This window comes from Podarcis bocagei (genome assembly GCF_964188305.1).
Source record: "Podarcis bocagei genome assembly, chromosome: 17".
Classification (NCBI taxonomy): domain Eukaryota; kingdom Metazoa; phylum Chordata; class Lepidosauria; order Squamata; family Lacertidae; genus Podarcis; species Podarcis bocagei.
In genome coordinates, this window is record NC_138143.1 from 8,831,375 (window position 1) to 8,846,734 (window position 15,360).

A 15,360-nucleotide genomic window follows, 5' to 3' on the forward strand; every position below is an offset into this window, starting at 1 on the left:
GTTTGATCTTCTTGCAGTCCATGGGACTCTCAAGAGTTCCCTCCAGCACCATAAATTCAAAAGCATCAATTCTTTGGCGATCAGCCTTCTTTATGGTCCAGCTCTCACTTCCATACATCACTACTGGGAAACCATAGCTTTAACTATATGGACCTTTGTTGGCAAGGTGATGTCTCTGCTTTTCAAGATGCTGTTTAGGTTTGTCGTTGCTTTTCTCCCAAGGAGCAGGCGTCTTTTAATTTCATGACTGCTGTCACCATCATGGAACCCAAGAAAAAGCACTGCCTTGTCGTGGCGAAGGGGCTTGAATAACTCAGAGAAGCTATGAGCTATGTCGTGCAGGGCCACCCAAGATGGACAGGTCATAGTGGAGAGTTTTGACTAAACGTGATCCACCTGGAGCAGGAACCGGCAAGCCACTCCAGCATCCCTGCCAAGAAAACTCCATGGACAATTAATGAATGTTAGAATGATGTTTGATTGAAGTTAAGCGGTTTCTAGCTGTAATGATATAAAAGAATATGGAAAAATTTGATTTCTAAATAGGTAAAAATTTAATGTTATAATATATTAAGATCAAAGATCAGGATAATAAAGAGGGAAAGAAATTGCTGAATTAATTAATTGAATTGGATCACAAAAAAGGGAGGTACGAGGAGGTCAGGGAAACAAGGATATGAATGTAAGATATGGAAAGGTTGATTTTTTTATTTTTTTATTTTTTTCTGTAAGTGTATTTATTTTCTTTTTTATTCCCTATTTTTCTTGTATTTTTATTTTTGTCTTGTACTTTTGTATTTCTTGCTTTTATGTAACTCCTTTTTCTGAAACTTTAATAATAAATATTTTATAAAAAAAGGAAAGAAAACTCCGTGGACAAAGACAATAGGCATATAAAAGATGTGGCTGGCTGGGAAAGCGTAAACGAGCTCTTGATTGTTCCTTGGCAACAGGGACTGTAGGTGGCACCTTTTAAAGCTGGTGTCAAATACCAAGTGGCTTCACTTGGTAGCTCCCAATCAGAGATCTCCAGTGGATCCCTACAAATCTCACTGGGAACTCTCGGTTGCAGCTGACCACTTGTGATGGGCCTGGGGGTAACCTGAGAACCGTGATCCATGTTGGGTCCAGAATCCGAAGGTCAGTCTGACAGGGTCAAGGCAGGATACAAGGCAGGAAACCAGGCAAGGACAGGTACAGGATCTCAGGCAGGATCTAGCATACAGCAATATTGCTCCCGCAACCTGGGGCGAGGTCCGACAGCCTTTTATCTTTGTCGGTGTAACGGCCGGTCCTGATCCCCCGGCGACTCACCTCCCTGTTTCGCCCGAAGGCGAGCACTCCTCCTGCGAGTACTCAGGTCTCTCCTTCTCTCAGACCTTAGTCTCTGCAGCTTGGGAGACGTTGGTGGGTTACTAGACCCAGGGGCCGCCTCAGCCTCCCCTGACCCAACCGGTAGTGGAGCAGCTGTAAGTGATGGCCCAGCTGAAGGCAACGAGGTAATCCCCGCATCTGGAGCCAGGGCAGGCTCAGGCCCCTGACTCGGTTCAGATGATGCCTGAGGCAAAGGATCTGGTGCAGACTGAGACTCCTTTGGTTCCGAGTCTGAGCCCGAGTCCCAGGCCATCATACCACTGCTGAAATCTGGGTTTGCAGTTCTGGTTGGAAGCTCCTGTCAGCAGGACTGTGCATGGTCACAGCTTACTTCAAGTGGCCTTGCAGGGCTCCTTCCTCAGATGGGAAGGGCTTGTGTATCACCGTATTTTTCACTCTATAAGACGCACTTTCCCCCTCCTAAAAAATCAGGGAAAATGTGTGTGCGTCTTATGGAGCAAATGCAGGCAGGAGGCTCTGCTCATTGCTCCCTTTAAAGAGCCACATGGAGTGAGTGTGCCCTACTCCCTCCTCAGGGAAAAGCCCCCAAGAGCCGCACACATGCTCCGCACGCTCTTTAAAGGGAGCACGGCTCTTGGGGGAGCCTTCATCCCACTGCCCAGGAGCAGTGGCGTAGCGTGGGTTGTCAGCACCCGGGGCAAGGCAAGTAATTTGTGCCCCCTAACCCGTGGATATGCGCCCCCTAACCCGTGGATTTGCGCCCCCTACCCCCCAGATGTTGCGCCCGGTGCGGCCGGCCCCCCCCTGCACCCCCCACGCTACGCCACTGCCCAGGAGAGGCTTCGCGCAGCTATCCCATAACCCAAGACAGCAAGAGGGATCGCTGCGCCGCGATCCTGCTTGCTGTCCTGGCTTATGGGATAGCCGCGCGAAGCCTCTTCCGGGCAGGGGAAGCCTTCATCCTGGCTTAGCCTGCCCGGAAGAGGCTTCGCGTGGCTATCCCAGAAGCCAGAACAGCAAGAGGCTATCCCAGAAGCCAGATCCCTCTTGCTGTTCTGGCTTCTGGGATTCAGAATATTTTTCCCCCTTGTTTACCTCCTCCAAAAACTAGGTGTGTCTTATGGTCTGGTGCATCTTATAGGGCGAAAAATACGGTACTTCCCTTGGTTCAAAACATAGCGAGTTCATTCTGCTAAGTCCTTCCCTGATGGCCCAGCTGTATAGAGGCAGCAGCTCACAGGACTGGCATCCAAGGATCAGTGTCAAGGGACAACTCCTCCCCCTCTAATAGGATAGTTTTGCTCCTGGCATTTCTAGCCCTTTAGAGGCTCGCAGTGCCAAGGGCTGGGCACTGTGAAATTCCGTCATGTTGCACATAAGCGGAGAATTAGGTGATGGGGCAAAAAATGGGAGTCCTAAGTAACTCCTCTTCATATTCTCCCCACCCGGCACTTAAATGTTCAGAGGAATTTCAGACACCAAGTGAGTTTCCATTGGGCTTTCCAGGGGTCTGAGAACACCTCTTGTGTGTCCCTTTTGCCTACTAGATGATTACAAACCATGCAAAATTTGCCAACTTATTATTTATTACATTTGTCAGTTGCTTCTTCTTGCCCAAGGCAACTCAAAGTGACTTGCAACCAAAGAAACAAAACCAAAACCACATCGATACATTAAAACCAAGGAAAAAAATATACAGTGGAACCTTGGTTCTCGAACGGCTCCGTTGACGAACACTTTGGAAGCTGAATGCCGAAAACCTGGAAATAATTGCTTTGGTTTTTGAACGATTTTTGGAAGCTGAACGTACTACACAGCTTCCGTTTTGAGTTTACCTATCGAATTGAGGCTTCCTCTCAGTTTTCGAATGTTTTGGAAGTCAAACGGCCTTCCGGAACAGATTATGTTTGAAACCCAAGGCACATTTTGCTTAATTTGTATATTCCCAGGTTACAGAATCCAGACATTTCTGGTACGGAACTTTGACTTTTTTTTTTTAAGCACTGAGTACATATTGCCTTGGCAATAGCTAAGTGAGGGAGAAAGGATCTATTGGTTTCTATGCAAACAGAGCACAGCCAATCTACTCAGCTTCTTTCACAGGGATATGGCCACATTTAAACGTTAACAACAGTGTTAGAAACTGGGATAGAAAAGCTAGGAGCCAAATGGCTCCTGGGACCTGGGTTGTGGGTGCCAAAACAGAATATCTAGTCACCATTTGGAGAGGGGGGTATCAGCAACACATTTTATTTATTATTTTGATAAGCATGAACTAATACATAATTCACATAAGTGACACATTGTGAATATCACTTTTTTAACATAAATGGTTAATACATGTTTAATTTGGTGTTTACAATAAAAATATTGGTACCATACTTGAGTTTTCAAAACACTCTACCCTTTATTGTTAAACTCCTTAACATATTGCTTATCCTTAGAATGTACTTTGAGGCTTCAAAGCACATTCATTTCAGTAATCCTTGAGTGTCAGCCAGGCACAAAAAATGGCACCCAGACTTTTTGAGGTGCATGCAAATGGAGAATCGTTAGGCGCAAAATGCGCCTGCTAATTTCAAACCCTGGTTAACAACACTTGTACTATTATTATGGCACTAGAATGAGGTGAACCCTCTGCCCTTAAACATCTACAGCCAGCAATTAAGGATCTTACTTCCTCCGCCATGAACTAATAGGATGCCCTTAGGCAATCTACTTTCTCAGCCTCAGTTGCTGTATCTGCAAATTGGGTATAACACAGTTGATCTAACTTACAGGTTTGTTAAAAGATTTTTTTTAAAAAAATCTAGTTGCCGTTAAGCCATTTGAACACCTTAAAGAACTATATACCGTATTTTTCGCTCTATAAGACGCACCAGACCACAAGACGCACCTAGTTTTTGGAGGAGGAAAACAAGAAAAAAAATATTCTGAATCTCAGAAGCCAGAACAGCAAGACGGATCGCTGCGCAGGGAAAGCAGCAATCCCTCTTCTGTTCTGGCTTCTGGGATAGCTGCGCAGTCTGCATTCGCTCCATAAGACGCACACACATTTCCCCTTACTTTTTAGGAGGGAAAAAGTGAGTCTTATAGAGCAAAAAAATCCGGTAAATGCTTGCCTTTATAGACAGAAGCCCACTGAAACACAGGCTTCCTTGAACTTTATGGAAACTGATAACCTTACCATGGCAGCGATGGTACAAGCAGTTCCTCTCCTTTCTTCCCTTCTCTCTCTTTCCCTCTGCTACAGCTACAGCTACAGCTTACAATGCAACAGACTAACTGATTTTTCAGGTGTTTTTACCTCAAAACAATGTGTTTTTAAACACAAAAACAAACAACAAAAAACAAAAAAACCATCAAATGTATTATATGATCATGATCTTCTCTTAGGCCTCTGGTTGGTCACTGTGGAAAACAGGATGCTGGGCTGGAGAGAATGTCCTTTTGAGATATCCAGTAAAGGGACATTTTTCCACATGTGGTGGGACTGTAAAATCGTAAAGAAATACTGGGAAATGATTTATAATGAAAAGAAGATGTTTAAAATAAACTTTGTTTAAAAAAACCAGAAGCTTTCCTATTAGGTATTATAGGAGTGGATCTACCAAAATCACAAAAGAATTTATTTATGTATCCAACTACAGCTGCACGGACATTATTAGCACAACGCTGGAAAGAAGAAGGAGTCCCAGCTAAAGAAGATTGGCAAGTTAAATAAATGGAATATGCTCAAATGGCAGAACTGACAATGAAACTAAGAGGAAGAGATGACAATGAATTTAAGGAAGAGTGGAAGGTGTTTGTTGCATATATACAGAAGCATTGCGCACAGTTAATACATTAGCAGGGTTTTTTAATTACTTGTAATTTTGTTATGAATGGATAATAAGTAATTTAAATAAGGTTTCAAACTGAACAATGGACATGCAGTATATTGATAAATTATGGAACCAAGGAAGGGACTAGAGGGAAGTCAATTTGTTTTGTTTTGCTTTGTTTTTGTATAGTCATACCTTGGGTTGGAGTAGCTTCAGGATAAGTATTTTCGGGTTGTGCGCTGCAGTGACTCGGAAGTAATGGAGCGCGTTACTTCCAGGTTTCACCACTAGCACACGCGCAGATGGTCAAAATGATGTCACACGCACACGCAGAAGCAGTAAATCGTGACCCGCGCAGACGCAAATAGCGTTCGCTTCTGGATGCGAACGGGGCTCCGGAATGGATCCCGTTCACATCCAGAGGTACCACTGTATTGTTCTTGTTTTTTGTTAAATCAATAAATTGTTATATAAAAAAAGGAGAGATATCCAGTAAATATTTCAGGTGACTCACGTTTCCCTCTTTTGGGGCCCATGGGCTCATTTGCAAACTGCAGAAACTGTTATGGGCACCACACCAAACACCTCGCACCCAACCTATTGCAATAGCCCCTGAAAGGCCTAATTTCATCAGAGGAAAGGGAAAGGCAACCTATGGACAATGTGGAAGGCCTCTGCAGGCACCCACAGAGTGGCATATTGGTGACATCCGGGCCAGAATAACCAGGGAAGCATGAAAGAAGACAGGCGTTGGTTCTTGCATGACACATTGCCTCAGCTTTGTTTGTTCTACAGCGGAAGACTCTTGCCCTTGCTGTAGAAGAGGTGGGGAATGAATGGAGCCACCCTGTCCCCTGTCCTACTAGCGGCTAGAGCAGGGGTAGGCAACCTACGGCCCGGGGGCCGGATCCGGCCCAATCACCTTCTAAATCCGGCCTGCAGACAGTCGGGGAATCAGCGTGTTTTTACATGAGTAGACTGTGTCCTTTTATTTAAAATGTGGGGCCTGCCTGGTGTTTTTACATGAGCATAATGTGTGCTTTAATTTAAAATGCATCTCTGGGTTATTTGTGGGGCATAGGAATTTGTTCATTCCTCCCCCCAAAAAATATAGTCTGCCCCCCCACAAGGTCTGAGGGACAGTGGACCAGCCCCCTGCTGACAAAGTTTGCTGATCCCTGGGCTAGAGCATGGGTAGGCAACCTAAGGCCCGGGGGCCCAATCGCCTTCTAAATCCAGCCCGCAGACTGTCCGGGAATCAGTGTGTTTTTACATGAGTAGACTGTGTCCTTTTATTTGAAATGCATCTCTGGGTTATTTGTGGGGCATAGGAATTCATTCTTTTCCCCCTTCAAAATATAGTCCGCCCCCCCACAAGGTCTGAGAGACAGTGGACCAGCCCCCTGCTGAAAAAGTTTGCTGACCCCTGCGCTAGAGCTATGGTTTCCTACCCCAGTGGCTTCCACTTCCCATCAGTCTCAATTCTCAAATGCTTCCCTCTTGACACCTCCTCCCTCCTCTACTTCCAAGCTACTTCCAGTTGGGAACCTGGCCAGAAAATGATTTAAAGAGACGGGAGCAAGAGTTCTCTGGCTGAGCAGGGATTTGAACTTGCGTTTCCTGCTTCTGAGCCCAGCCCCTTGATCAAGGTGCCTTCCCAAGTTTCCCCTCAACTCCCTTATGTATTCATCAACACCATCCAGCAGGTAATTAAGGGGTTGTATAAACCCCAAATCTGGTATTGGGGGATAGAATTGAGTTCCCTGGGAGAATCAGTTTTAATTAAACTGCAACCAAGTAAGTTTCTAGCCCTGAGGTTTTGGAGCAATGATTAGGGAACAAATGGGCTGTGCCTGGGGGAATGGCATAAGCCAGAAGAGTTGCTGGATTAGGTTTCTAGGGGTTGAGTTTTGAACCCCCAAAGCTTTTTGCCTTTCTCCATACTTAGCTGAATCGGAAACCAACATTTGCATTAAACCACGCAGAGCAAGCTAAAAGTAAGATAGGATGGCTGGGTGCACTAGGGCAGTGTTTCCCAACCACTGTTCCACGGCACACTAGTGTGCCGCGAGATGTTGCCTGGTGTGCCGTGAGATGTTGCCTGGAGGGAGGCGGGCGAGTCGGGCGGCGAGAGGCGGGGCGGCGGCGGCGAGGAGAGGCCGCCCAGCGCGGGGCTCTCGCCATCTGCCTGCCTGGCTGCCTGCGAGCTCGGCGGGCAGCGCCTCCGTCCGCAGCGCCCGCCTCGCGGCTCTCATTCCCTGCCCCTGCCAAAGCTCACCCAGCCAAGCCGCGCTCTCCTTCCTGCCTCGCTTTGCTGCCTCCTCCCCCCCCACCCCCAAAGCTTGGAGGTTCCCCGGCAAGGGGGAGGGGAAAAAATTGAAACTTACACTTTCGTGCGTCCCTCCTGGCGTGACGCTGCACGCTGACGTCACGGGGCTGTAATGGTGGTGTGCCTCGAGATTTTTTTCATCAAACAAGTGTGCCTTTGCCCAAAAAAGGTGGGGAAACACTGCACTAGGGCAATGACTCCAGCATGACGTTTCATTAAACTCTGACCATAGGTTTATTACCTGCCCGCAGACTGTCTCGCCAGAGTGGTGCACGCTCTAGTTATCTCCTGCTTGGACTACTGCAATGTTCTCTACATGGGGCTACATTTGAAGGTGACCCAGAAACTACAATTAATCCAGAACGCAGCAGCTAGACTGGTGACTGGGAGCGGCCGCCAAGACCATATAACACCGGTCCTGAAAGACCTACATTGGCTCCCAGTACGTTTCCGAGCACAATTCAAAGTGTTGGTGCTGACCTTTAAAGCCCTAAATGGCCTTGGCCCACTATACCTGAAGGAGCCTCTCCACCCCCATCATTCAGCCCAGACACTGAAATCTAGCGCCGAGGGCCTTCTGGTGGTTCCCTCACTGCAAGAAGTGAAGTTACAGGGAACCAGACAGAGGGCCTTCTCGGTAGTGGCACCTGCCCTGTGGAAGGCCCTCCCATCAGATGTCAAGGAAATAAATAACTATCTGACTTTTAGAAGACATCTGAAGGCAGCCCTGTTTAGGGAAACTTCTAATGTTTGATGTTTTATTCTGCTGAGAGCCGCCTTGAGTAGCTGGGGAGGACCATCCAGATAGGTGGGGTATAAGTAATACATTTATTATTATTATTATTACTGATTACACCAGGGCTTAATAGAGCAACTGTGCCCCATGGGCCAGGCATCTGAAAATCCAACATCTAAGGGAGAAACTAGATGTTATCACAACCCTGTGATTCCTTACAAAAGCACAGATTTCAGGGGTAATTAACCCTTCTCCACTCACCAGTTCTCCCCCATGACCCGTGACCAGAAATATGCCTGACTGGGGAAAGAAGGGGAGGGGCGGTTTGGGAAAACCAGTGGGTGTGAGGAAGCAGGAAGCCCTGCCCTTCCACCCACCAGATCTCCTCTGAAGATGACCCCTCCTCTGTATTATCATTAACCAGGAAAGCTGTATGGGCTCCTTCTCATGCGTAGTTCTGCCCTGAAGGCAGCCTCCTCACCTTGACTCAAAGCAAGGTCACCTCTGATCACAAACCAGGTGCCTTGGGTTCTTCCATGTGCACATCTTTGCAATGTGTTGCTAAAAGTCGTCCAGGGAGGAACAGGGCCAAAAGTCAGGAATAAAAGCTGAAGAGCTTCCAATGCAAAGATGTGTGTGTGTGTGTGTGCGCGCGCGCGCCAGCCAGCCAGGATGTTTTAATCATAGCAGTTCCCCATCAGGAATCATGCAATGGCATCTGGAATTAAAGAGCCAGGCAAGAAATGCCACTGCTACAATTCCTCAAATCCTCCACATGGCTTCCAGGTATCCAGCATGGTCCCTGAGTGGCTGGAGGAAACACAGCCAGATGGGTGGGGTATAATAATATATTATTATTATTATTATTATTATTACTCCTTAGCTGGGATCTCAACAGCAGCCTCTGGCCCAACAACTCAAAGCACTGGTCAAAAGGGTAAAGAAAGAACTATGCTGCTGTTAGTGTCTTAAATTTGATTCTCAGTGGAAAAGAGATTAAGGTATTCCTGTACTAGCTGGGCTGAATATATGGAGGCTTAATGTCCCTTGCGGGTGGCGCTGTGGGTTAAACCGCAGAGCCTAGGGCTTGCCGATCAGAAGGTCAGCGGTTCGAATCCCCGCGACGGGGTGAGCTCCCGTTCCTCGGTCCCAGCTCCTGCCAACCTAGCAGTTAGAAAGCACGTCAAAGTGCAAGTAGATAAATAGGTATCGCTCCAGCGGGAAGGTAAACGGTGTTTCCATGCGCTGCTCTGGTTCGCCAGAAGCGGCTCAGTCATGCTGGCCGCATGACCTGGAAGCTGTACGCCGGCTCCCTCGGCCTTTAAAGCGAGATGAGTGCTGCAACCCCAGAGTCGTCCACGACTGGACCTAACGGTCAGGGGTCCCTTTACCTTTAATGTCCCTTGCATTGATTGCCAAGGATCAAAGCAAAGTGCTCCATGAATTACAATAATATTTGAGCAGAGTGTTGGGCTGCACATGTTCCGATTTAGATAGACCCTTCCAGCTTGCAGAATTGGCATCAGTCAGACTCTTAATCTCAGGGTTGTAGGTTAGCTCCCCATGTTGGGCAAAAGATTCCTGCATTGGAGGGGGTTGGACTAAATGACCCTCAGGGTGCCTGCTAGCTCTATGATTCTATGAAACGCTGGAGAAATGAGCACTGGCTGCCTGGTGATCTTAATACTGTACCAAGCTCCAGGCTGCATTACCAGATGTGCAAATAACCAGAAGGTGAAATGAGCGACACGCCATAAGACGCCAACACAAACAAAAAAATTAAGCAATTGCAAATCACTAATTAGGGGGATTAAGAGAAACCTTTGCCTAGATTCATCTCGAGAAAGCTAATTGGCAAATTCCCACTTTCCTGGTTACCTGGCCAGTAAAGTCCCAGCCCCTCCGCGCCCCACTCACCCACGAGCAGGCACACGACATCCACAGCCACCAAGGTCTTCCTCAGCGCAGCCCTGGGAGCAGCGAAGTCCCCAGCTCGGGATCTGGGCCTCCGCACCGTCACCTGGACGTCGCCCTGGTGGCGAGGCCAAGCCAGAGGCTCCGCGCTGAGCGGCTGCCGGGACAGGACGTGAAGGAGCGCGTCGGGATCTTTTTGCATGATCTTTGCAGAGCAACCTGCCGCTGCGGGATCGGGCGGGATCCAGCTCGTTAGTCCATGCGGTTCAAACCCACTCCGGAGCCTCGGGTCCCTGGGGGAGGAGAGCAGAGCCGCACTGTGGTTCAGTCACCGGGGAGGAAGACGCCAAGTCTTCTAGTCCCTGGTGAGAGCGGCTGGAGAGGGCAGAAAGCAGGACCTGGAGCGGCAGGGTGGGGCAGGGGCTCCGGTCGGCTCCTGGAAGTCCTCTGCAATCCGGATCTTCTCAGGGATCGAAGGAGGGGGGGAGGGGCGGGCCGCCTGGCAAGGAGCGCAAACAAACAAACAAACAAAGTTTCCTCGCCTCGGCATCAGCCCGGGAACAAAGAGCAGCCCCGGTGGCGCTCAGGGCGCACGAGAGCGCACGAGAGCGCAGCAACCTCGGGCCGGGGCCACTTGGGAAGGACCCCTGGCGCCTCTCCCCACGAGGCGGGGCCAAGGAGCGGGGCCAAAGTCCGGCACGACGGGGCGGACGGGCGGCGGAGGGAGAGCCAACCCCGCGCTCGCCGGCCCCGGAGGCGCTGGGCGAAGCTTTCCTCCGGGTCCCCCCGCCCCCGAAATGCTCGGGCAACCCGATGGGGCGGAGCGAGAGCGTCCCGTCGAGGGGCGGAGCGTGTTCGGGGGCGGTGGCTGCAGCGGCAGCAGCTGCCTCGGGGCAGAGACCCGCCTGGGCGTCGCTCCTCCAGGCCCGGAGCCAGAAGCGAAGTGGGTCTCGCCCACCGCCCTCTTCCAGCCTGGCCTGGTCCGGCCAGCCCCGCTCTGGTCGCTCCTCCCGGCGCAGCCCGGCTCCGTCCAGGGAAAAGGAAGCCGGATGGGATCCAAGCCGCATCGACTTGGAAGCGAGCTCCCCGGGTTCAATCGGAGCTGCTCCCGACGAAAGCCAGCCGAGCCGTTGGCTCTCAGTTGTGCTGCCACGTCCGAGGCCGGAGGGAGAAGGCTCTGCGTAAAAGCCAGGGGGGAATCCCAGCCATTTCTCGCTGCCTTGGGAAAACTGTGTTGGTAGGGTAGAAGGGGGAAGCTGCAACTGGGGAAGTTCTCCCCCCCGCCCCGCCCCCAGGACAAAAGTGCTGTCCTAGTCTGGGCCTCCGCACAGTCCACGCTGTGGACCGTGAGGTGTAGCGTGCTAAACTTCATCAGTGGGTCCCAAAGCGGGTTACAAGTTAAAATTCAGTATTAAGAACATAGAATCATAGAGTTGGAAGAGACCACAAGGGCCATCGAGTCCAACCCCCTGCCAAGCAGGAAACACCATCAGAGCACTCCTGACATATGGTTGTCAAGCCTCTGCTTAAAGACCTCCAAAGTAGGAGACTCCACCACACTCCTTGGCAGCAAATTCCACAGTCGAACAGCTCTTACTGTCAGGAAGTTCTTCCTAATGTTTAGGTGGAATCTTCTTTCTTGTAGTTTGGATCCATTGCTCCGTGTCCGCTTCTCTGGAGCAGCAGAAAACAACCTTTCTCCCTCCTCTATGTGACATCCTTTTATATATTTGAACATGGCTATCATATCACCCCTTAACCTCCTCTTCTCCAGGCTAAACATGCCCAGCTCCCTTAGCCGTTCCTCATAAGGCATCGTTTCCAGGCCTTTGACCATTTTGGTTGCCCTCCTCTGGACACATTCCAGTTTGTCAGTGTCCTTCTTGAACTGTGGTGCCCAGAACTGGACACAGTACTCCAGGTGAGGTCTGACCAGAGCAGAATACAGTGGCACTATTACTTCCCTTGATCTAGATGCTATACTCCTATTGATGCAGCCCAGAACTGCATTGGCTTTTTTAGCTGCCGCGTCATACTGTTGGCTCATGTCAAGTTTGTGGTCAACCAAGACTCCTAGATCCTTTTCACATGTACTGCTCTCAAGCCAGGTGTCACCCATCTTGTATTTGTGCCTCTCATTTTTTTTGCCCAAGTGCAATACTTTACATTTCTCCCTGTTAAAATTCATCTTGTTTGTTTTGGCCCAGTTCTCTAATCTGTCAAGGTCGTTTTGAAGTGTGATCCTGTCCTCTGGGGTGTTAGCCACCCCTCCCAGTTTGGTGTCATCTACAAATTTGATCAGGATGCCCTTGAGTCCATCATCCAAGTCGTTGATAAAGATGTTGAATAAGACCGGGCCCAAGACAGAACCCTGTGGCACCCCACTAGTCACTCTTCTCCAGGATGAAGAGGAACCATTGATGAGCACCCTTTGGGTTCAGTCAGTCAGCCAGTTACAAATCCACTGAGTGGTAGCATAGTCAAGACCGCATTTTACCAGCTTCTTTACAAGAATATCATGGGGCACCTTGTCAAATGCCTTGCTGAAATCAAGGTAGGCTACATCCACTGCGTTCCCTTCATCTTCCAGGCTTGTAATTCTGTCAAAAAACGAGATCAGGTTAGTCTGACATGACTTATTTTTCAGAAATCCATGCTGACTATTGGTGATCACAGCATTCCTTTCTAGGTGCTCACAGACTGTTTGCTTAATGATCTGCTCCAGAATCTTCCCTGAAACAAATTGCAGTCGCGGAAATTTTTTTGAGGTGTGTGTGTGTCCTGAGAGCACATGTCCCAGGTATCAAAGGCCGGGGGAAAGAGGCGAGAATTCTGGACTTTTTGACGCTGGTGCATATTTCTGTTGCCATGGGTGTTAGAAAAAGGCACTACAGTAGTTTTTAAAAGCACCCAATTTAAGCGACAGCTGTAACGAAAGAATAAAGAATGCACTCTTTGGATTTAGAAGGGGGTCCCGGAGCTTTCCCACATGTGACATGTTTGAAGTCAGTTGGCGTTAACCTGTGACCCCAATTTGATGTGTCAATTGCTTGATTGGGGGGGTGGCACAAAACGGGTTTGTGGCACAAAATTAGCACCAAACTTTGGCATCAATTGGGTGGGGTCCGGAATTTCGGGGTCACACATTAATGAAGCTACATCAGCTGAATTCCAGCTTGAGAAAGGTGAATGTTTTTTACCCAAAATGGCCAAATCCAGAGGCTGGTAGTAAGACCAAATGATGTCAGACAAAATGATGGCAGTTCCTCACCAGTATGATGATAGAGGATACCCATTGCACTAAAGCAGCACCCCTTTTCCTTCCCCCGTTTTCTTCATTCTGGCAGCTTAATTTTGTGTATATGTGTTGTTGCTGTTTAACAAGAGGGTAGAAATCCTTGCCAATGTACCGCAAGCCGCACTGAGTTCTGGAAGTAATTCCAAGCTACCTTCTGCCTATTCCCTGTTCTAGAGCAGGTTGCATCCTGTGTAAGGATCTGATTCCCAGTTTGGGGTGCTTGTTGATCCAGTCCTGTCGTTACAGGACCAAGTGGCCTTTGTAGATCAGATCACCTTTTATCACCTTAGGCTTATACTGTATACCAGGGGTCAGCAAACTTTTTCCACTGTCCCTCAGACCTTGTGGGGGCCGGACTATATTTTTTTTTGGGGGGGGTGTGAACGAATTCCTATGCCCCACAAATAACCCAGAGATGCATGTTAAATAAAAGCACACATTCTACTCATGTAAATACACCAGGCAGGCCCCACAAATAACCCAGAGATGCATTTTAAATAAAAGCACACATTCTACTCATGTAAAAACACGCTGATTCCCGGAACGTCCGTGGGCCGGATTTAGAAGGCGATTGGGCTGGATCTGGCCCCCGGGCCTTAGTTTGCCTACCCATGCTGTATACCATTGATTGAGTTTGCTTATATGTCACTTTCCCAAACTGGCTCACAGCAAACTTTCAAAAAATGCAAATATATGAAATACAGAGCACATCAGTAAATTATATATATATAAAAGGCCAAAAACCAACAATTTCTAAATAGGGAAGCTTTTTAATGTGTAATGTTCTATTATGGTTTTGTATATGTTGGAAGCAATCCAGAGTGGCTGGAGTAAGCCAGTCAGGTGGGCAGGCTTCAAATAATAAAATTATATTATAAATATTATAATTATTTTTAAGAAAACTGGTCTAGGATTATGTACGTAAGTGCAAATCAAAACACAAGTTAACTGACAATAAAGTTTCTGGTATTGGTCTTCCTACATTCCAAGGAGCCTGACTTGAATGCAGTTCAATTAAAAAAACAAAACACATTTTAATTGACTCTTTTTAAAAATTAGTTTATTTTATCAAAGTAATAATCATAAATAAACAAGAATAAAAATGTACACCCCACTGCTGAGACCATTCCATTGTAACTATCCAACCTCCCAAAATTTCAGCCCCTCTTGCAATGGTTTGACCCCTTTCCGTTTTAACAGTACAAATTCTACAAACACCTTCCACATCTCCTCAAAATAATTTCTCCTGCATATTCCTCATCTTACCTTAATGGCACATGTTAATTTATCATTAATAGCTATATCCCACACCTCTTTTTACCATTGAATGCAGTTCAGAGGGGAAGGGTCCTCTCATTAGGCTAGATGATGTACAGCTGGCTCCCATATTCTTACTCCAGAGTAGAATGTGGGTGGAGCTGTGGTGTAAACCACTGAGCCTCTTGGGCTTGCCAATCAGAAGGTCAGCGGTTCAAATCCCTGCAACGGGGTGAGCTCCTGTTGCTCTGTCCCAGCTCCTGCCCACCTAGCAGCTTGAAAGCATGGCAGTGCAAGTAGATAAATAGGTACCACTGCAGTGGGAAGGTAAACGTACCAGAGAGACGGCCTTCTCAGTGATGGCACCACTGTAGAATAGCCTCCCTGCAGAGGCTTGCCTGGTCATTCCTGCACCAAGACTTCATAAAAACGGTCCCAGTTAGTAACATTTTACTTTTTACTGTTTCATGTGGCTGTACATTTTTTATTTATTTACTTTGACCTTATTCTCTCTGCTGGAGTTTCTTTGCTGCAAGTTTTTATTTTAGGATACCGGGGTATCTTGGTTCTCGAACTATTTAGTTGTTGAACAAATCAGGTCCCAAACGCCGAAAACCCAGAAGTGAGTGTTCCGGTTTTCAATCGTTTTTCAGAAGCCGAATGTCTG

General features: G+C 48.0%; 1 protein-coding gene across 1 annotated transcript in view; it reads right to left on the reverse strand.

The window, feature by feature from the left end:
• Window positions 1-10,915, reverse strand: part of LOC308576489 (phospholipid phosphatase 3-like) — a 39,647-nt gene extending 28,732 nt beyond the window's left edge. Inside the window, exon 1 of the mRNA XM_081175876.1 lies at window positions 10,142-10,915. Within this exon, the coding sequence (XP_081032002.1) occupies window positions 10,142-10,340 (199 nt within the window). The 5' untranslated portion in view covers window positions 10,341-10,915. The remainder of the gene's footprint in view (window positions 1-10,141) is intronic.
• Between the last annotated feature and the right edge of the window lie 4,445 nt (window positions 10,916-15,360).